The 21,146-nt window shown below is 47.2% G+C and overlaps 1 protein-coding gene across 1 annotated transcript in view; it reads left to right on the top strand.

The window, feature by feature from the left end:
- The window catches only part of si:ch211-1i11.3 (mitogen-activated protein kinase kinase kinase 5), a 125,053-nt gene that overhangs the window by 53,132 nt on the left and 50,775 nt on the right, over positions 1–21,146 (top strand). The window contains 2 exon segments of the mRNA XM_055656092.1: positions 15,510–15,622; positions 19,715–19,874. Of these exon segments, the coding sequence (XP_055512067.1) occupies positions 15,510–15,622; positions 19,715–19,874 (273 nt within the window).

Genomic DNA, 21,146 nt, shown 5'->3' with positions numbered 1-21,146 from the left:
AAATCTCAAAAGAGACCTGGGATAATCATTTACTACAGGTGCATAAATGTTCGATCAACGTACGACATACGCTCATCGAATTTAAAACATTACATAGATTATATTATTCAAAAACTAAATTAAATAAAATCTCCCCTAATGTTTCACCAATCTGTGATAAATGCCTGTGTCAAGAAGCTACCATAGCGCACTCTTTTGTTTTTTGTACAAAAATCCAAAAATTCTGGTATGAAATATTTGATATTTTTTCAAAATTGATCAAAATAAAACTGGTACCAAAACCAGAATGGATTATCTTCGGAATATCGGAAGGTAACCCTGAATTAAACGTGTTTCAGAAGAATTTATTTAATTACGGGCTAATAATGAGAAAAAAGCTTATACTTAAATTCTGGAAAAATGCGCCGACACCAACAATAAAAATGTGGATATCAAATATGTTTGAAACATTACATCTGGAAGAGATGAGATTCCTCCTAGCAGGTAAAGCAGACCAATTCCAAAAGACGTGGTCTATGTTTCTGGACCTATTACAAGTATGAGGTGCAATAGTAATTTAAAAAAAAAACAAATATATAAATAAGTGGTATCAGGACCTGGTAATGGGAGGTAAAACAACAAAAACAGACTTGGTTGGTAGTCCCCTCTCTGCGGAGTTTAATGTTATAATAGAGCGATTGTTTCTATTTTCTCTTTCTTTCTTTTCTAGGGTCTATTTTCTCACTTTACTTCCTTCTCTAACTTCTTTCCTAAGGGGCTTTCTTTTCCCAACACTCTTGCACTTCACGACTCTCTTGCACTTTCTTTACTTTCCTTACTTCTACCTTTTTCTTAAAGCTCAAAAAAAATGAAGCGGTACAAAAAATGTATTAAGATATATGTGTTGTGTAGGATTGTAATTTACCGTACTTCTAATAAAAATAAAATTAAAAAAAAAAAAAAGATTCTCTCATCTCGGTCCTAAAAGACTTTCCTCTTATCCTTTAACTGTGACCCCTAGTTCTGGACTTCCCCAACATCGGGAATAATCTTCCTGCATCTAGCCTGTCCGACCCCTTAAGAATTTTGTAAGTTTCTATAAGATCCCCCCTCAATCTTCTAAATTCTAGCGTGTACAAGCCGAGTCTATCCAGTCTTTCTTCATATGAAAGTCCTGCCTTCCCAGGAATCAGTCTGGTGAACCTCCTCTGTACTCCCTCTATGGCAAGAATGTCTTTCCTCGGATTAGGAGACCAAAACTGTACGCAATACTCCAGGTGTGGTCTCACCAAGACCCTGTACAACTGCAGTAGAACCTCCCTGCTCCTATACTCAAATCCTTTTGCTATGAATGCTAACATACCATTTGCCTTCTTCGCTGCCTGCTGCACCTGCATGCCTACTTTGACATGACACCCAGGACTCGTTGCATCTCCCCTTTTCCTAATCGGCCACCAACAAATGCTTTTCACTGTATCTCGTTACACGTGACTATAAACTAAACTTAAAAACTAAACTAAACTAAAGGAAGACAGACACAAAGTGCTGGAGTAAAGGGCCTGTCCCACTTGCATGCAATTGCATGCATTTGGCGCGACCAAACGGAAGCGGAGTTCACGCGAAGTTCGCGCTAAGTACGCGCGTGACGTCATTTGCGTCATACTTACCAATCAGCTGGGCAGGAGGCGGGTCGACCGAATTTGGGCGTTGCACGGCGTCGGGCGGTGACGTCATCACACAACGCCACGCACTAGGCGTACGCCGTCAAGACGCTGCGTACGCCGCCAAGACGCTGCTTATGACCGCAATGCGCCTGCATGCCGTCAGGCCGTTGGCGCGCGGAGATTTTGGACAACTTAGAAACTCCGCGCTTCTAAGTGGGACCGGCCCCTGGTGGCCATACGATGCCCGTACGCCTCAAGCGACCACGTTTGGTCGCGCCAAACGCATGCAATCGCATACGTGGGACAGGCCCTTGACTCCACAGTTCAGCAGCATCTCTGGAGAACATGGATAGGTGACATTTCGGGACTTCAGGCTGAAAATGTCAACTATCCCCATGTTCATCAGACATGGTGTACGTGACCCGCTGAGTTACTCCAACACTTCCCACTAAACAAGTATCTGCAGTTCCACAGAGCAGTTTCCACAGTGACAGAATCACGGAGCAGTTTTGTTTTATAATAAATAGTTGATCGGTGTTTACCGACAAAGAACTCTTCATACAGATTGGCACCACATGATTCCAACCCACATTTGACCAAATGGATATCCCGGCAGATAAAAAATTTTCTAAAGCAAATATTAATCCTATTGCGTAAGTTCATTAGCTGTTCTGTGTACACTGTGGTTTAGGACAATAATTATCAAAACAATGGTTTTATTTTGTGATGCAACTTTGGAATTTCCCTTTGAATTCAGAGGTAGATAGGGAGGTCAAGAAGGTTTTTGGTACATTGGCTTTTATCAGTCAAGCTATCGAGAATAGAGGTGTTCTGTTAAGGGCCTGTCCCACTTGGCCGTCACTTGCGCCTCATTTACGCATCATATGTAAAATAGGTCGACGCGTCGTTACGTGTAACGTCGCACACAAATCACGTGTCATGCCGTCTGGTGCGCGTGACGTCATTAGAATACCCTGCGGCGGGTGGTGCATCACCATTCCATACACGTGAGACGTCGGGACGCCAGCGTGCGTACCCAATGCGTCAGCGTGCGTACGTGATACATCACGCAAGTGGCGCGCGAGGATTTCGTGCAGCACGAGTTGTGGGAAGTGTTGGAGTAGGGAAGTGTTGGAGTAACTCAGCTACCCACATGCTACCCGTGCATCTCAACGCGACGACCACATTTTTGGAGGTCACGTAAATGGCGCGCAAATAACGGCCAAGTGGGACAGGCCCTTTACAGTTCAGTCTGAGGGAGAAAGCCGGGAAAGAAGTGGCGTGGCAAGTGATAGGTGTATGGCAGATTGGTGGAGTTAGTAACCAAGTGAGAGGTGAAAAGAAATTGATTGAATAGGCTGTGTTTGCGTTTCCCTGGCATGGAGGAGGCAGGGGTGACTCGATAGAGGTCTTCACAAATGTGAAGGGGGCAGATAATGTAGCTGGTATAATGTAAGAATTAGGAGTGTTGGGGGGTGACATGGCAAAACTGTGCCACTTTATTGTCTCTATTAGTCCACTTTATACGCATTTGAGTTGCAGCCTTTGACATCTCCTGTTTGTCAAAATGCTCTTTAACTCCTGTGAGAATACCTGCCTTCATCACCTTGCCAGGCAGCTTGCTCCAGATTCCTATCACTGTGAAAACATGCCCCTCAGGCCCCTTCCCTCCTCCCCCCCCCTCCACCCCCCCAACCCTCCTAACTCTTACCTTAAACATGTGCAAAGACCACATAGATAGCACCCGTGGTCTGGATCATACTGGGCTCTGGCGCTGTGATGATCAGCCATGATCACATTGAATGGCGGTGCTGGCTCGACGGGCCGAATGGCCTTCTCCTGCACCTATTGTCTATTGAGGCAGCATCTCCGCTCTGCCACCCCATCTATTGAAGTTATATGGTGGAAAATGTACAGTTGACATCGATGGGAATTATTTTGATTCGCTATGCAGTATAGTTTAGAAATGACTGAGAAAATAACTTGATCCACTGGAACCCGCCACAGTGGAAGCAAGGAATGAGATTTATTTGCCAAGTCCCTTTCGCAATCATTGAATGTTCCACAGCTTGCACCATGAGCCAAGTAGTTTTGAAAATAAGTTTAAGAAGGAACTGCAGATGCTGGAAAATCGAAGGTAGACAAAAATGCTGGAGAAACTCAGCAGGTGAGGCAGCATCTATGGTGGGATGGAAATAGGCAACGTTTCGTCCCGAAACGTTGCCTATTTCCATCCCACCATAGATGCTGCCTCACCCGCTGAGTTTCTCCAGCATTTTTGTCTACCTTAGTTTTGAAAATAACCTCTGTTGTGACACAGGCTCCTAAATGCAACCAAAAGCACAGATTATCATCAGATTATCTGTTCCTACTCATTGCTGCTGGTTGAGGGACAAATACTGACAAGATATCGGGGAGACTATCAGTACTTTTCTCTAAGTTAACACTCTGTGGTTACTTCTGTGTCCACTTGCTTGGTGGCGCAGTGTAGGATGGTGACCTTGACTGATCAATTGATTGAAAGACAGTTCATGGAAACAGGCCCTTCAGCCCAATGCCCAGCGGACATCAATTACCTGTTCACACTCGTTCAATGTTAAACCCCCTTTGATCTCCACTCCCTACACATCTGGGGCCATTTAAAGAGACAAATTAACCTGTAAACCCGCACGTCTTTGGGACGTGCGAGGAAACCGGAGCGCCCGGAGGAAACCCACGTGGTCGCAGTGAGAACGTGCAAACTCCACGACAGACAGCACCCGAGGTCAGGATCGAACCCGGCTCTCTGGCGCTGCGAGGCAGCAGCCTGATCTTAGGCTGAAGTTCCTGGAGTGGGAATTGAACCAGCTACCTTCTGACGCAGGAGAGAGCGCTATCAAAAAACTGTCATCTGGAGGTTTGTTGCAATTGATTAATGGGGCTAATACACATTGTTAATGTGTTTACACAAATCCAGCGTACAACCTGTTATTTTGACGTGGGCCAACTTTGGGCTAAATGTGCCAAATTGCATGTTGACTTTGCAGTCATTCTGGAAGTTATCATTGTGAATCTGATTTAATATCAATGGTATCTGCTGTTAATTTCTACACTGTGGTAGAACTAAGTAGAATTTGATATCTCATAAATATTTTTTAACTGACTCATCTCCTCCGCCCCCAACCACCCACGCCTCAGATTAATTGAGATCCACACATTACAAGCACAGAGCAGTGTTGCTTTCAGAAAGCTGATCCTCCTGTAAAGAATAGGAAAGAACTGCAGATGCTGGTTTAAATCGAAGGTAAACACAAAATGCTGGAGTGACTCAGCAGGACAGGCAGCATCTCTGGAGAGAAGGAATGGGTGATGCTTCTTCAGACTGCAGTTACTCCAGCATTTTCAGTCTACCTGCTGTAATGAATGACTGGTTTTTGGGGCTGTGCAAGGATGGCTAAGCTTCCGTTAGCTGATCCCCCCCTTTGATCTGCAGAGTTTCTGGGCTCTGGCTGCTGTGTTGAATAGACGCTAGTCATTCAGTGCCGCAGGGACCCTGGACAGTGTTGCAACAGTGAGTGGGAATGAAAGCCTCGCCCAGCTAGAGCTCGGACACAGGAAACACTTTTAATATGATTTTTAATTCATTTTCTTCAATAAAAATTCTAGGCATCACTGACAAGGCAATATTTATTTTGCTCACCCTTAATTCCCTTGCAAAACTGGCCGCGAGACACCTCTTGAACCTCTGCAGTCCTCCTAGTGAAGGTGTTTCCACTGTACTGTTCAGAGGGAGTGCCAGTGTATCGACCCTGAGACAATGAAGGATCACTGTTGTGCTCCCAAATCGGAATAATAAGCATCTTCGAAAGGGAGCTCCGCAAGTGGAGATTCAGTTCCCAGTTCAGGTATGCATGTACAGAGGTACAGCATGGATATAGACCCTTCGGCCCTCCTTTATAGGCAGATGGTAGATAAAGGCTAGAGATGAAAAACCGGAAGGTGCGAGACAAAAGGAGTTGCGAATTGTGAAACTGGAGGAAGGAATACACGTGTAAAAGACCCAGTGCATTCACTCAATCTATTCCCCTCGTGATTTTGTACACCTCTATAAGATCACCCCTCAGCTTCCTGTGTTCCAAGGAATAAGGTCCCAGGGCAGTCACGGTGGCGCAGCGGTAGAGTTGCTGCCTTACAGCGAATGCAGCGCCGGAGACCCGGGCTTGATCCCGAATACGGGCGCTGTCTGTACAGAGATTGTACGTTCTCCCCGTGACCTGCGTGGGTTTTCTCAGAGATCTTCGGTTTCCTCCCACATTCCAAAGACGTGCAGGTTTGTAAGTTAATTGGCTTGGTAAATGTAAAAATTGTCCCTGGTGGGTGTAGGATAGTGTTAATGTGCGGGGATCGCTGGTCGGCACAGACCCGGTGGGCCGAAGGGCCCATTTCCGTGCTGTATCTCTAAACTAAATGGAGAGTGTCCTATCACACTCCTACATTATGCACTGCAGATGGTGGAAAGGCTTTGAGGTGTCGGGAGGAGTATCTGCTGTAGAAGGATAGCTAGCCTCCTGACCTGCTCTTGCAGCTGTAAGATGAACTGGCCTAGTTTAGTTTCTAGTCGCTGGTGGCCTCAAGAGGACGTGGAGATGTACTGCCTTTGGATGACACAGGATGTCCCTGGAGCGGGTCGAGCTGCACGCACTCATGAACTGATGCATTGGCTGAACTTTGGAAGAATCTGAACACTGTTTTATTACCGATGGAAGCTGGAAATGCAATATCCAGCTGAAGGGAATTGCAATTACAAAATAAACAAATGATTGCATTTTTTAAGAGATATCACAACTGGCAATTTCTCCCCTCCCCCTCCACTTCCAACTACATTCCGTTCTCTCGATTCACAATTCACATCCCTTCAATCTTCTTCTTGCGTAGGGCGTGCACAGCCTAAAGTTGTAGGGCAACTTGTTCTATTTGATTACATTCGTCGAAACAGGGTGGACCATGTGAAAGTTGCAATCTCCCACCCCAACGCTTCAATATTTATGTATCACACCTTCTATCCATCCACCATCTGCCTATCAACTAACCCCCCCTCCCTCACCTCGTAGAGTCATACAGTGTGGAAACAGACCCTTCGGCCCAAATTGCCCACACCGACCAACATGCCCATCGACACTAGTCCCACCTGCCTGCGTTTGGCCCACACCTCACTAAACCTGTCCTATCCTGTATCAACCTATTAACTGATAGGCTTTGTCCTCCCCCTCCCACCTTTCTTTCCCCTCCTACAATCAGTCTGAAGTAGGGTTCTGACATAACCAAAACATCACCTATCCATGTTCTCCAGAGATGTTGCCTGACCGCTGAGTTACTCCACCACCTTGTGGCTGGAGTTCTTGTATCTACACTTTCACTTAGTTACTCAACACAGTAGATGATGTAACTTGGTTATGTGATGAATTACTTCACCAGCAATCACTCCTTAATATAAACATATCACATCTCTGGCCCAGATCAGCATAGCATAAATAGTGACACATCTTCCCTGGATGTCTGAGGCTGATGTCAGAGGCTAGTCAGCTTGTGTTGAATTTATTGTCAAGATCCAGAGATGTTGTCTTACCTGCTTTTTTAAGGTCCTGTCCCACTTTCACGACCTAATTCAAGACCCTTGACTCATGCTCGCAGCATGGTCGTCACGAGGTCGTAGGTAGGTCATAGCAGGTCGTGATGCTAGTCGTAGGTACTCGTGGTATCAAGTCGGGGCGTTTTTCTAGCCCGATGAAAAATGTCCACGAGTAAAAAAGGTCGTGAATTAGGTCTTAACTCCAGCTTTTTGTGTCTGATCTTCAGCATAAATGCACAGTGAGATATGGGTACAATGAAAATCTTGCTTTCAGCAGCATCACAGGCGCAGCCCCAGACCATGCAAAAATATCAATTGTACACAAATTACTCAGACGTTGTGCAAGGTAGTGAAATTAAAGAGAACTGCAGAAAACACAAGATATTAATGCAAAACATAATCTGAGAAACACAAACCCAAGTGCAAGAGCTGCTTCATATAGTTCCTTTGCTGGAGTGGGGTTCAAGGCAGAGTCGGAGATTCATGCAGCACGGAAACAGGCCCTTCGGCCCAACTTGTCCATGCTGAACAAGATGACCCAGCTAAGCTAGTCCCATTTGCCTGCGTTGGGCCCATATCCCTCAAAACCGTTCCTATCTGTGTACCTGTCCAAGTGTCCTTTAAATGACCTCTCAACTACCTCCTGTGGCAGCTCGTTCCGTATATCTACCACCCTCGAGCTGAAAAGGTTGCCCATCGGGTTCGTATTACCTGTTGCCTCTCTCACCATATATAAATGTCTTGCTTCCCCTTCCCTGCATTAAATGATTGTGTGCACTCACCCTATCTATTCCCCTCATGATTGTACACACCTCAATAAGATCACTCCTCATCCTCCTGAGCTCCAAGGAATAAAGCTACTCCTACTCAACCTCTCCCTGTAGTTCAACCCCCCCAAGTCCTGGCAACATCCTTGTAAATTTTTCCAGCTGAATGACATCCTACATATTACAGGGTAACCAAAATTGAACACAATACCCCAAATGCGGCTTCACCAGTGTCTTCTCCATCTGTAACATCACATCCCAACTTCTACACTCGGTACCCGACTGACGAAGTCCAGTGTACCAGAAACCTTCTTGATGAAGGCCAATGAACCAAAAGGCGAACTACCTGCTATGCTATTTTCCTGTACTCCCCCCCCCGCGATGCTCCCACCGTGCGTGCGGCCCTCCGGGACATTCACATAAATACAACACCTTGCACTTACTGAATTAAACTCCATTTGTCATTCCTCGGCCCACTTGTTCAGCTGGTCAAGAGCCTGCTGTAAATTTTGATTACCATCTTCACTATCTACAATGCCACCCGCTTTAATGTCATCTGAAAACGTACCTATCGTGTCTTGTACATTCTCATGCAAGTCGTCGATATGAGCCACAAGCAATGGGCTCTGAGGCACACTAGTCGTCACAGGCCACCAGTCTCAAAAGCACCCCTTGTACCACACTCTCCAAGAAGCCAGGTTGTGCTGGTTGGTTCATGAACCAGATAATTGGAGGAAAGTATCTGTTCCTGAACCTGATGGTGTGGAACTTCAGGCTTCTGTTCCTCCTGCCCGAGGAAAGCAGGGAGCAGAGTTATGCCCGACAGAGATACTGTCAATGGTGGACACGGCTGTGTCCGTCATGGTCAAAGAATGAATCCAGCACTCTCTGCAGCCTCTTGCGTATCTGGGCATTGCAATTGCCACGCCAGGCCTTGATGCAACCATTCAGGATGCCTCGTACAATACATCGTGGGAGTGTGTTAGAGTTTCAGCGGCATGCCGGATCTAAACTTTTATCAAAGTAGACATGTTGGAGAGCCTTCTGCATGATTACACACACTTTCCTTCAATCCGCCCTCTCTCCACCTCTCTCCTCCCTCCCTCTCTCACTCTTTCTCTCCCTCTCCCCCTTCCTTGTCCCCTTTCTCCTTCATTCCCTGCTCTCTGCCTCCCTCTCTCCCTCTCCCCCACTTCCCCGCTCGTACTCCTCTTAACCATCTCTCTCTCTCTCTCTCTCTCTCTCTCTCTCTCTCTCTCTCTCTCTCTCTCTCTCTCTCTCTCTCTCCCTCTCTCTCCCTCTCTCTCTCTCCCTCTCTCTCTCTCTCTCTCTCTCCCTCTCTCTCCCTCTCTCTCCCCCTCTCCCTCTCTCCCCTCTCCCTCCCTCCCTCCTCTCCCCCTCTCTCCCTTGCTTGCTCTCTAAGGCCAACATTGCATAAGAGTAACCTACTGCATGCTGTGAACCAGAGCCATATCTCCCACTGTTGTCATTGTTTACCTTTGCCCTTTGTTCTTTTACGAGTCTTCATAACTACAAACACACTGAGTGGAAGGTGGCCAATTAACCTTTTGTGTCGGAAGGAACTGGCCATGCTGGTTTAAATCGAAGATAGACACAAAATGCTGGAGTAGCTCAATAAGGCAGACCCATTGTTTCTGCTTGTTCGTGTCCCACTGAATCAATTTCCACATTCCTCAACTCCATCCTACCCCCCCTGGTCCAATCCCTCCCTACCTATGTCCAAGACACCTCACACGCACTTTGTCTCTTCAATAACTTCCGTTTTCCAGGCCCCCACTCCCTCATCTTTACTATGGATGTCCAGTCACTCTACACCTCCACCCCCCACCGTGAAGGTCTTAAACCCTCCGTTTCTTCCTCGACCACAGAACCAGCTCGTTTCTGTCGACTAATACCCTCCCCCGCCTAGCAGAGCTGGTCCTTGCTCTCAACAACTTCTCCTTCGACTCCTCCCACTTCCTCCAAATCCGAGGCGTGGCTATGGGCACCCTCATGAGCCCCAGCTATTCCGGCCTCTTTGTTGGGTACGTCGAACAATCACTGTTCCAGGCACACACTGGCACTATCCCCAAACGCTACCTCTGTTATATTGGTGACTGCACCAGTGCTACCTCCTGCACCCACTGACTTCTTTAATTTTACGACTAATTTCCATCCTGCACTCAAATTCACTTGGACCATCTCCGACATCTCCCTACCATTTCTTGATCTCACTGTCTCCATCACAGGAGACAGACTATCAACTGACAACCACTGACTCCCACAGCTATCTAGATTACATATCTTCCCACCCTGCTTCCTGTAAAGACTCTATCCCCTACTCTCAATTCCTCCATCTACGCCGCATCTGCGCCCAAGATGAGGTGTTCCACACTCCTCTAAACCTGTCCTATCCATTACCTGTCTAACTGCTTCTTAAATGTTGTGCTAGTCCCTGCCTCAACGACCTCCTCTAGCAGCTTGTTCCATCCACCACCCTTTGTGTGGAAAAGTTACCCCTCAGATTCCTATTAAATCTTTTCTCCTTCACGTTAAACCAATGTCCTTTGGTCCTCGATTCCCCGACTCTGGGCAAGAGACTCTGTGCATCTACTCGTTTTATTCCTCTCATGATTTCATACACCTCCAGAAGATCACTCCTCATCCTCCTGCACTCCAAGCAATAGAGACCCAGCCAAGCAACCACTGCCTGTAGCTCAGACCCTCTAGTTCTGGCAACATCCTCGTAAATCATCTCTGTACCCTGCCTCTTCTAACAGTGACTTGTGAGCATGGCCAGGGTGGTGTGGGTCCCTGATGATGCTAGCTGCCATTAATGAGGCAGCACTTCTAGTAGATGCCTTCGATGGTGGGCAGATCAGTACCCGTGATAGACCGGGCAGTGCCCACCATGCTCTGAAGTCCCCTTCGTTTTTGGGTATTCAAGTTGCCAAACAAGGCGGTGATGTGACTATTTTTTTACTGTACACTTATAGAAGGCGTACCTTGTCAGCTAGCATCATCAGGGACCCACACCACACTGGCCATGCTCTCAAGTCACTGTTAGAAGAGGCAGGGTACAGAGATGATTTACGAGGATAGACTGTTCTAGATCCTTCTTAAATGTTGTCAGGTTACCGCCAGGCTTGATAATTGGAACCTTCCCAAGGTTCCCTGTAACAAACACATGACAATGTCACTCTGACAGTGACAGTGCTCCTTCATGCCAACAGGCTGCCCTGACTTTCACACACAACACATTTGTAACACAGAGTAAGAGGGCACAGCGGGGAATCACGGACAAAATGTGCCATCCAGACTAATCCCACTTCCTTGAACTGGGTGAGAATAGTGAGGTTAGATGCAAGGCGGCTTCAAAAGGACATAAACAGATTTGGTGAGTGGGCGGAAACTTGGCAGATGCAGTGAAATGTAGATAAATGGGACGTTACCCAATTCAGTTGGAACGAGAGAAAGGGAGTGTATTATGGAATTGGCAAGTGTGGAAGCACAGGCATTCTTGGTTGTGCTTGTACACCAGCCACTGAATCAGTTAAAAATACACTGAACACCTTCCCAGTCCCACATTCACCTTTCTGTCCTGGGCCTCCTTCACTGTCAAAGCACATTGGAGGAACAGCACCTCATATTTCACTTGGGCAGCTTACAACCCAGCGGTATGAACATGTTAATGTTCTTTCTCCATCCCTCCCGCCCCCACCCTAGTCATCCTGTTAGTTTCACTGTTCGGATCCCTTCGTTATCACCTCGTCCACAGCCAACATTGCCTGGGGTGATGTTGGGGGCAGATACCGTAGTGGCATTGAAGAGGTTTGCAGATCGGGCATGGAAGTGCAGGGAGTGGAGGGATATGGGTCATGTACAGGGGGGTGAGATCAGTTTAACTTGGCATCATGTTCGGCACAACATTGTGAGCTGAAGGGACCATTCCTGTGCTGTATTATTCTGTCCTCCATGTTCCATTGTGTGCAGTTTTGGTCTCCGTAACTATGAAAGGATACGCCTACTAACGAGAGAGAGCAACGTTCACCAGGCTGATTCCTGGAACAGCTGTATTGTTGTATTAGAAGATATGAAGTTGGCTTGCTTTGTGTTTATTGGGGTTTACGAGAGGTGATGTAATCGGAAGTTAAGGGCCTGTCCCACTTACGCAACTTTTTCGGCGACTGCCGGCACCCGTCATAGGTCGTTACAGGTCACCGAAAATTTTCAACATGTTGAAAATCCAGCGGCGACCAGAACAAGGTACGCCTCTTTGGGCGACTACTCACCACCGTACAGGCTTCACCCTGCGACATGCCACCAATATGGTCGTGAGTCGTCTCCTCGTCACCCAAAGAGTCGTAGTGTCTTTCTGGTCGCCGCTGAATATTCGACATGTTGAGAATTTTCGGCGACCTATGACAGGTGCCGGCAGTCGCCGAAAAAGTCGCGTAAGTGGGACAGGGCCTTTAAGAATTTCTGACGAGACTAGAATGGCTGGATGCGGAACGTTCCGTAGGCTGAGGAATCCACTGTCATCACTGTCTCGGGGATCATGTTCATGAATGGAGTAATATCCATTGATTCCATTTATACCTCACGCTGCCTGCCACGTCAAGGCCAGCAGCATAATCAGGGACAAGTCGCTCCCTGGCCACTCCCTCTTCTGCCCTCCCTCATCAGGCAAAAGGTACAGAAGTGTGAAAATGCTCACCACCAGAATGAGAAACAGTTTCTTCCCAGCTGTTATCAGGCAACTGAATCGTCCTACCACAACCAGAGAGAGGTGACTATCTACCTCTTTGGTCCGTCGGACTATCCTTGACCAGACTTTGATGGCTTTATCTTGGATTAAATTTTAATCCCTTATCCGTTTCGTCCGCAACTATAACCATATAACCATATAACAATTACAGCACGGAAACAGGCCATCTCGACTCTTCTAGTCCGTGCCGAACACATAATCTCCCCTAGTCCCATATACCTGTGCTCAGACCATAACCCTCCATTCCCTTCCCATCCATATAACTATCCAATTTATTTTTAAATGATAAAAACGAACCTGCCTCCACCACCTTCACTGGAAGCTCATTCCACACAGCTACCACTCTCTGAGTAAAGAAGTTCCCCCTCATGTTACCCCTAAACTTCAGTCCCTTAATTCTCAAGTCATGTCCCCTTGTTTGAATCTTCCCTACTCTCAGTGGGAAAAGCTTTTCCACGTCAACTCTGTCTATCCCTCTCATCATTTTAAAAACCTCTATCAAGTCCCCCCTTAACCTTCTGCGCTCCAAAGAATAAAGCCCTAACTTGTTCAACCTTTCTCTGTAACTTAGTTGCTGAAACCCAGGCAACATTCTAGTAAATCTCCTCTGTACTCTCTCTATTTTGTTGACATCCTTCCTATAATTAGGCGACCAAAATTGTACACTATACTCCAGAATTGGCCTCACCAATGCCTTGTACAATTTTAACATTACATCCCAACTTCTATACTCAATGCTCTGATTTATAAAGGCCAGCACACCAAAAGCTTTCTTTACCACCCTATCTACATGAGATTCCACTTTCAGGGAACTGTGCACAGTTATTCCCAGATCCCTCTGTTCACCTACATTCTTCAATTCCCTACCATTTACCATGTACGTCCTATTTTGATTTGTCCTGCCAAGATGTAGCACCTCACATTTATCAGCATTAAACTCCATCTGCCATCTTTCAGCCCAGTCTTCCAACTGGCATAAATCTCTCTGTAGACTTTGAAACTCTACTTCATTACCCGCAACCCCACCTATCTTATTATCATCTGCATACTTACTAATCCAATTTACCACACCATCATCCAGATCATTGATGTACACGACTCTCTGGTAAACTCATCCCTTCTCACCCAAACCACCCCCTTCCCAGCTATTTTCCCCTTCAACCACAGGAGATACACCTGTCCCTATACCTCCTCCCTCGACTCTGTTCAGGGACCCCAACAGTCCTTTCGTGTTAGGCAGAGGTTCACTTGTACCTCCTCCAACCTCATCTACTGTATCCGTTGTTCAAGATGGGGACTCTTGTACATCGGATGGGCGATCGTTTCGTTGAACACCTTCGCCCAGTCCGCGTGAACCAACCTGATCTCCCGGTTGCTAAACACATTCATTCTCCTTCCCATTCCTACACAGACCTTTCTGTCCTCAGTCTCCTCCATTGTCGGAGTGAGGCTAAATGCAAATTGGAGGAACAGCTTCTCATATTTTGCTTGGGCAGCTTACAGCCCAGTGGTATGAATATTGATTTCTCTAACTTCAAGTAACCCCGGCATTCCCTCTCTCTCTCTATCCCTCCCCCGCTCAAGTTGCACCAGCTTCTCGTTTTCACTCAACAAACAGCTAACAATGGCCTGTTTCTTTTATCATCATTACTTTTTGACATATCTTTCATTGATTGTTCTTTATCTCTCCACATCATCGTCTATATCTTTTGTTTCCCTTTTCCCTGACCAGTCTGAAGAAGGGTCTCGAGTTGAAACGTCACCCGTGTCTTCTCTCCAGAGATGCTGCCAGCCCCGCTGAGTTACTCCAGCTTTCTGTGTCGATATTCGGTTTAAACCCGCATCTGCTGTTCCTTCCTACACATTCCCCTATCATGTACCTATACACTGCAAATGGATGGATTGTAATCATGTATTGTCTTTCTGCTGACTGTTAGCACGCAACAAAAAGCTTTACACTGTAGCTTGGTACACGTGACAATGAACTGAACTGAACTGATTTAAAGGAAAGTGAACAATGTCACAGAGGCCAAATAAATCTGCCCATCACATCTGCCCATAAGCTATTTTATCCACCAGGTCTACCTTAAGGGAACGTGGTCTCCATTTCCAAGGTTCCCTTTTCCCTCTGTACTTCCTGTTTATCATCTATTCCCCGGACTAACGGTTCTCTTCTCTGGCTAGAATTGTACTTCCCTCATTTCTATTCTCCCAACTAGTGTAATGATAGCTTCCTGCATGCAACTGTTTCTTGCTCACTGTCACAACCAAGGCCAGATTATCATCTATCATTTTCTTAATCATGCCCTTACGTTTATATCTTAAAGTCTACAAAATGAATGCCTAGTTTGCTCCAACGGAATAAAGGGTGGCACAGTGATGCACCTGGAAGAGCAGCTGCTTGCAAAGCAAAGAGATCCTGACCTCGAGTGCAGTCTGTGTGGAGTTTGCACGTTCTCCCCGTGACCCTGAGGGATTCCACCGGGTGCTCGTGGTTCCTCTCACGTCCCAAAGACGTGCGGGTTTGTGGGTTAAATGGCACCTAGCGTGTCGGGAGTGGATGAGAAAGTGGGATGACATAGAACTAGTGTGACTGGGTGATCGATGGTCGTATGGGCACGGTGGGCCGAAGGGCCTGTTTCCGTGCTGTATATTTCAATCAATCAGTAAAACGGCCAGAGAGTGTAAACTCCTGTGAATAAGATGGTTCCTTTCGGCTGCAGGTACCGGATGGCCTTCGAGCACGAACCCACCCTGCACTCGGGCATCAATGTTGCCGTATTCCTCATGGCCGCCGGACATCGCTTCGACACGTCATCTGATCTCCGGAAAATAGGTACCATTTCCTGCGCTAATCATCCCCGTGGGACAGGTTGTATCAGTAACGAACATCAATGTTGAATGAGCACGACCACCCGGGCTCTGGATTTGTTGAAGGCAAAGGCAGCGTTGATACGATGCTGACGCAAGAGACAGCAGATGCTGGAATCGTGAGACAAAACACAAAGTGTTGGAGGAACTCAGTAGGTCAGGCAGCATCTGTGGAGGGAATGGGCAGGATCCACTCTGTCATTCCACCCATCTCCCAATCAACCTCCCTCACCTGTATCCACCTATCACTTGCTGGGCTTTGTCCTGCCCCCAACCCTCTTTCCGTGTGAAGGGTCCCCACCCCAAACGTCCTGTCTTATTCTCTCCAGACACTACCTGCTGAGTTACTCCAGCATTATTCTTATGATGCTGTTTGATTGAATTTTGAGAATGACTCAAACCTGTTACAATAGCTTTCTTCCTTCTTACCATTTTGCTCCCAAGGAGTGTAAAAGAAACAAGAACATTTATTTGTAGCTAAAAAAATTCATATCCCTTTTACACAATCATTGAAAATTGGCAACGGATAAGTTGGCCATTCAGCCTGTGGTGCCAGTCAAAGGGTCCAGTCTGAAGAAGGGTCTCGACCCGAAACGTCACCCATTCCTTCTCTCCAGAGATGCTGCCTGTCCCGCTGAGTTACTCCAGCTTTTTGTGTCTATCTTCGGTTTAAATCTGCTTCTGTAATTCTTTCCTACACATATACCTAGTCTGATCTCTGTTTAAGAAGGAACTGCAGATGCTGGAAAAATCGAAGGCAGATAAAAATGTTGGAGAAACTCAGCGGGTGAGGCAGCAGCTACGGAGCGAAGGAAACGTCACCTTGTCTAATCTCTGGGTCGACAGCCCTGTCAGTCCTGGCTCTTGCAATGCACAAGTGCATCATGAGGTCCCTGCCCACACCCTCCTTTCTCCCTGATACGCTCCCTCCAATGGTGGAAATATTCAATGTTCTTTCCTTGAAGTGCCTCTACACAAACTTTCTTTGAACAGAAACTTGTTTGCATGACATTGCCAAAGAAAAATGGACTCTGCAGAATGACTATAGAAGCAAGGAACTGGAGGTGCTGGTTTACAAAAAAAAAGAAGAAAGTGCTGGAGGGATATGGGCAAATTCAGGCAGGTGGGACTAGTAGGTAGATGGGGCAGGTTACACAGAAAAGCTGGAGAAACTCAGCGGGTGCAGCAGCATCTATGGAGCGAAGGAAATAGGCAACGTTTCGGGCCGAAACCCTTCTTCAGACTGATCGGGGGTGGGGGTAGGTGGGGACAAGAAAGGGAAAAGGAGGAGTAGCCAGAAGGCTGGAGGGTGGGAGGAGACAGCAGGGGAGCTGAGGAAGGGGAGGAGACAGCAAGGACTAACAAAATTGGGAGAATTCGATGTTCATGCCCTGGGGGTGCAGACTCCCCAAACGGAATATGAGGTGCTGTTCCTCCAATTTCCGGTGCTGCTCGCTGTGGCCATGGAGGAGACCCAGGACAGAGAGGTCGGAGGCGGAGTGGGAGGGGGAGTTGAAGTGCTGAGCCACCGGGAGGTCAGCTTGGTTATTGCGGACCGAGCGGAGGTGTTCGGCGAAACGATCGCCCAACCTCCGCTTGGTCTCACCGATATAGATCTGCTGACATCTAGAGCAGCGGACGCAATAGATGAGGTTGGAAGAGATGCAGGTAAACCTCTGTCGCACCTGGAACAGCAGGTAGATGGGGCATGTTGGTTGGCGTGGTCAATTTGGGCCGAAGGGCATGTTCCACGCTGTATAACTCTATGACTCCAACTCAGCATGTCAGGCAGTATCCCTGGAGATCATCGATAGGTGACCTTACTTCAGTCTGAAGAAGGGTCCCCACTTGAAACATCACCTCTCCATGGTCACCAGGGATGCTGCCTGATCTGCCTGATTTCTCCAGCACTTTGTGTGTTTTTGCTGCAGAATTATGTATGCACAGTGTTATCTGCTTTGATTGGATACCATGCAAACAAAAGCTTTTCTCTGTGTCTTGCCAATAATAAACTTAAATCTAACAGTCCTGCTCTTCTGTATTCTGCCATTTTATATCCATCTGACGGAGTAGACTAGATCGCAGCCCGGCATTTATAGGCCATGAATATAATAGTGTGACTGTGTTGAAAGGAAGTGCAGATGCTGGTTTAAAGATGGACACAAAATGCAGGCAGCCTGCCCCGTGGAGTTATTCCAGCATTTTGTATGAATCGTGTAACTGTTATTCAACCCTTGGACTGATTGGTAATTTTGAAGAGGCCATACCTTCCTCATCGGCAGAGTCAGATCAGTACGATTTGGCACAACCACCCCTCCACCCCACCGGCCTTCAGCGTCTCCAGACTGTGTGCTCAGCCCCCTGCTACTCTCTCAAAGTCAAAGTCAAGTTTATTCGTCACATACACAAATGAGATGTGCAGTGAAATGAAAAGTGGCAATGCTTGCGGATTGTGCACCAAAAAAAACCCGACAAAACAGAATGGAACAGAAACACATATTCACATATTGCATATTTGTGGAAGGAAAAAAAGAAAACAAAACAGCAAGTTTAAAAAGACACAACAGTAGAAAGGTTCAGTAAAGTTAGTCCCTGGTGAGATAGGAGTTTACAGTCCCAATGGCCTCTGGGAAGAAACTCCTTCTCAACCTCTCCGTTCTCACAGCATGGCAACGGAGGCGTTTGCCTGACCCTAGCAGCTGGAACAGTCCATTGCTGGGGTGGAAGGGGTCTCCCATGATCTTGTTGGCTCTGGAGTTGCACCTTCTGATGTATAGTTCCTGCAGGGGAGCGAGTGAAGTTCCCATAGTGCATTCGGCCGAACGCACTACTCTCTGCAGAGCCTTCTTGTCCTGGGCTGAGCAGTTCCCAAACCAGATTGTGATGTTTCCAGACAAGATGCTCTCTACACTGTGTTGCCAGAAACCACTTCAACGCTTCCTTTCAATTCGCAGATGATTCCACCACTGGTGGACTGCTAACAGGTAACGATGAGTCAGAGTGCAGGAGAGAGATGGATGATCTGGTTGAGTGGTACCAGAACAACGAGCTTCCTCTCAACGTTAGCAAGACCAAGATGACTTCCTGTCAGGAAGTGAAAGCCGGGGATCCACAAACCTTGCCTCCATCACAGGGGTCGGTGGTGGAGAGAGTTCAACAGCCTCAAGTCACCTGGGTCATCGTAACTCTGAAGATCTGCCCTGAGCCCAACACATTGAAGCAATCGCAAAGAAACCACATCAATGCCTCTACTTCCTTAGAAGTTTGAGGAGATTCGACATATCACCAAATACGCCATCAAACTTGTACAGATGCACAGTAAAGAGAATACTGGCTGAGTGCTTCACCGTCTGGTTTGGCAACTCTAGTGACCAAGAACGACGAGTCTGCAGAATGTGGTGGATATCAAGGCTACTGACCTCCGCACTGTGGAAGAGACCTACAGGAAGCACTACCTCGAGAAAGCAGCTTTTAACATCGAAGATCCACAGAAGCTTGAAAGCGCACATAACGGGACTCACAAAGAGCTTCTTCCCCTCTGTTTTCAGGCTTCTGAATGGTCCGTCTACAAGCTAGGGTGCTGTCTGACTAAGCTGTGGTACTCTACCACAGTGCGGACATTGGACTTTGTCTATGGGAGCTGATGTGCTGCTGAGAACTATATTCTGCACTCAGTATCTTCCCCCTTTGCTCCATCTATTGTACCCGAGTTTGACGATTGTATTTATGTATGGTGTATCTGATCTGTTTGGAGAACATGACAACAAAGCCTTTCACCGTACCTTGGTGCCCGTGGCAATAATAAACCAAGAACCTAAACCTAAAGTGCTGGAGGAACTCAGCGGGCCGGGCAGCATCTGTGGAGGCAGAGGAATCGTCAGTGTTTTTGGGGTCGACTCCACAGATGCTGCCTGACCTGCTGAGCTCCTCCAGCAGGTTGTTATTTGCTGCAGGTTCCTGCATCTGCAGTCTCTCACGCCTCCGTCTGTACGTGTATTCTAGGGATGCCTATTATGCTGGGGTTTCCTTAACAAACCATTGTTTTGGGTGTGCACAGGAATCAAGCTGAGCAGCTTGCTGGGACGGCAGGGGAGCCTGGAGAAGATGCACTTTTACTGGGACGTGGGCTTTTACTTTGGGACTTGCATCTTGTTCAATGACCAACTCAAAATGATCCAGGGCTCGGAGAAGCTGTACCGTCTGAACGCCCCTGTCTGGTAAGTCAGTGCCTCGATCCAACAGACGCCTGCGGTGTTTCAAAGTTGCCCATTGTGGTGTCATTTAGAAAGCAGATGAATTCTGTCCACACCATTGCCTCATGTGGAGTATTTAATAAATATTTGTATGCAACTGTATACTGTAGAAAGGCGATCAAAGGATCCAGCGGGAGAAAGATTAGCTGCAGAGGTGGAGTTCGACCCGAGCAAGTTTGGTTGTTGTACTTGGGAGGCCAAATGTAAGGGGAAAGTATATACTGTTTATGGTAGACCTCTAACAGTGGGATCTTGGGGTCCAAGCAAATAACTTCCCTGAAGGTGGCAACACAAGTGGGTAGAGTGGCGAAGTAGGCGGATGCTAAACTTGCCTTCATCAGTTGGGTAGATGGGAACCTATTCCACGAGTGGAAATGTCAAAGACAAGAGGGCGTGGCTTTAAGGTATGAGGGGCAAAGTTTAACGGGGATGTGCGGGGCAAGTTTTTATCCCACAGAGGTTGGTGGGTGCCTGGAACGTGCTGCCAGAGGTGGAGATGGAGGCAAACATGATAGAGGCGTTCATGAGGCTTTCTGATAGGCACATAGATATGCGGAGAATGGAGGGATGTGGATCGTGTGCAGATGGAGGCGATTATTTATCTTGGCATCATGGTCAGCATAGACACGATGGGCTGAAGGGCCTGTTGTCATTGTCTTAGTCTGGCAGATGCGTCATTCTATTGTGGCTAGAACTTTGACTGTAACCGGGGTAAGTTACATTTACAATCAGTCTGACTAAGAAGCCCCAGTGATCCCATGTATTTCTGCACTAGAGGCGCATGTGACACACTCTGCACAGCATACCCAGGAAGCACTGCAATGAAGCACTATCCTGTCCACCCCTTGGATGTCCCAGAGCAACGTGGTCCAAGTCCTGCACCAACAACCGAGAATGAGTAAACACTTTCTTAACTAGTCCCCACTCCCTCATTGTGTAACCTAATAACTAGTCCCCACCAAAGATCCTGTAGCGGAGCAAGATAGACCACTCCTGCTAAATGCAATGGGCTGACGTGTAGTACGCAACGGAGCGGAACGTGGGCCTTTTTTTCATCCATTTCCGTAACCTGACCCGACCCGACCCGACTCGCAGTGTAATCAACGTGGCGGGGGAACAGTTTGTGTTAATAAATTATAATTCTGAAAATGAGGAGAAGATTTTTACCAAATAATATTTATTTTTACGAGGATGTTTCCGTAACCGGCTTCCGTCTCCGTACTATCATCCTATGGG

Source organism: Leucoraja erinacea, chromosome 26, assembly GCF_028641065.1.
Source record: "Leucoraja erinacea ecotype New England chromosome 26, Leri_hhj_1, whole genome shotgun sequence".
In the NCBI taxonomy this organism is placed as follows: domain Eukaryota; kingdom Metazoa; phylum Chordata; class Chondrichthyes; order Rajiformes; family Rajidae; genus Leucoraja; species Leucoraja erinaceus.
This window is presented reverse-complemented; position numbering and strand designations above follow the sequence as displayed.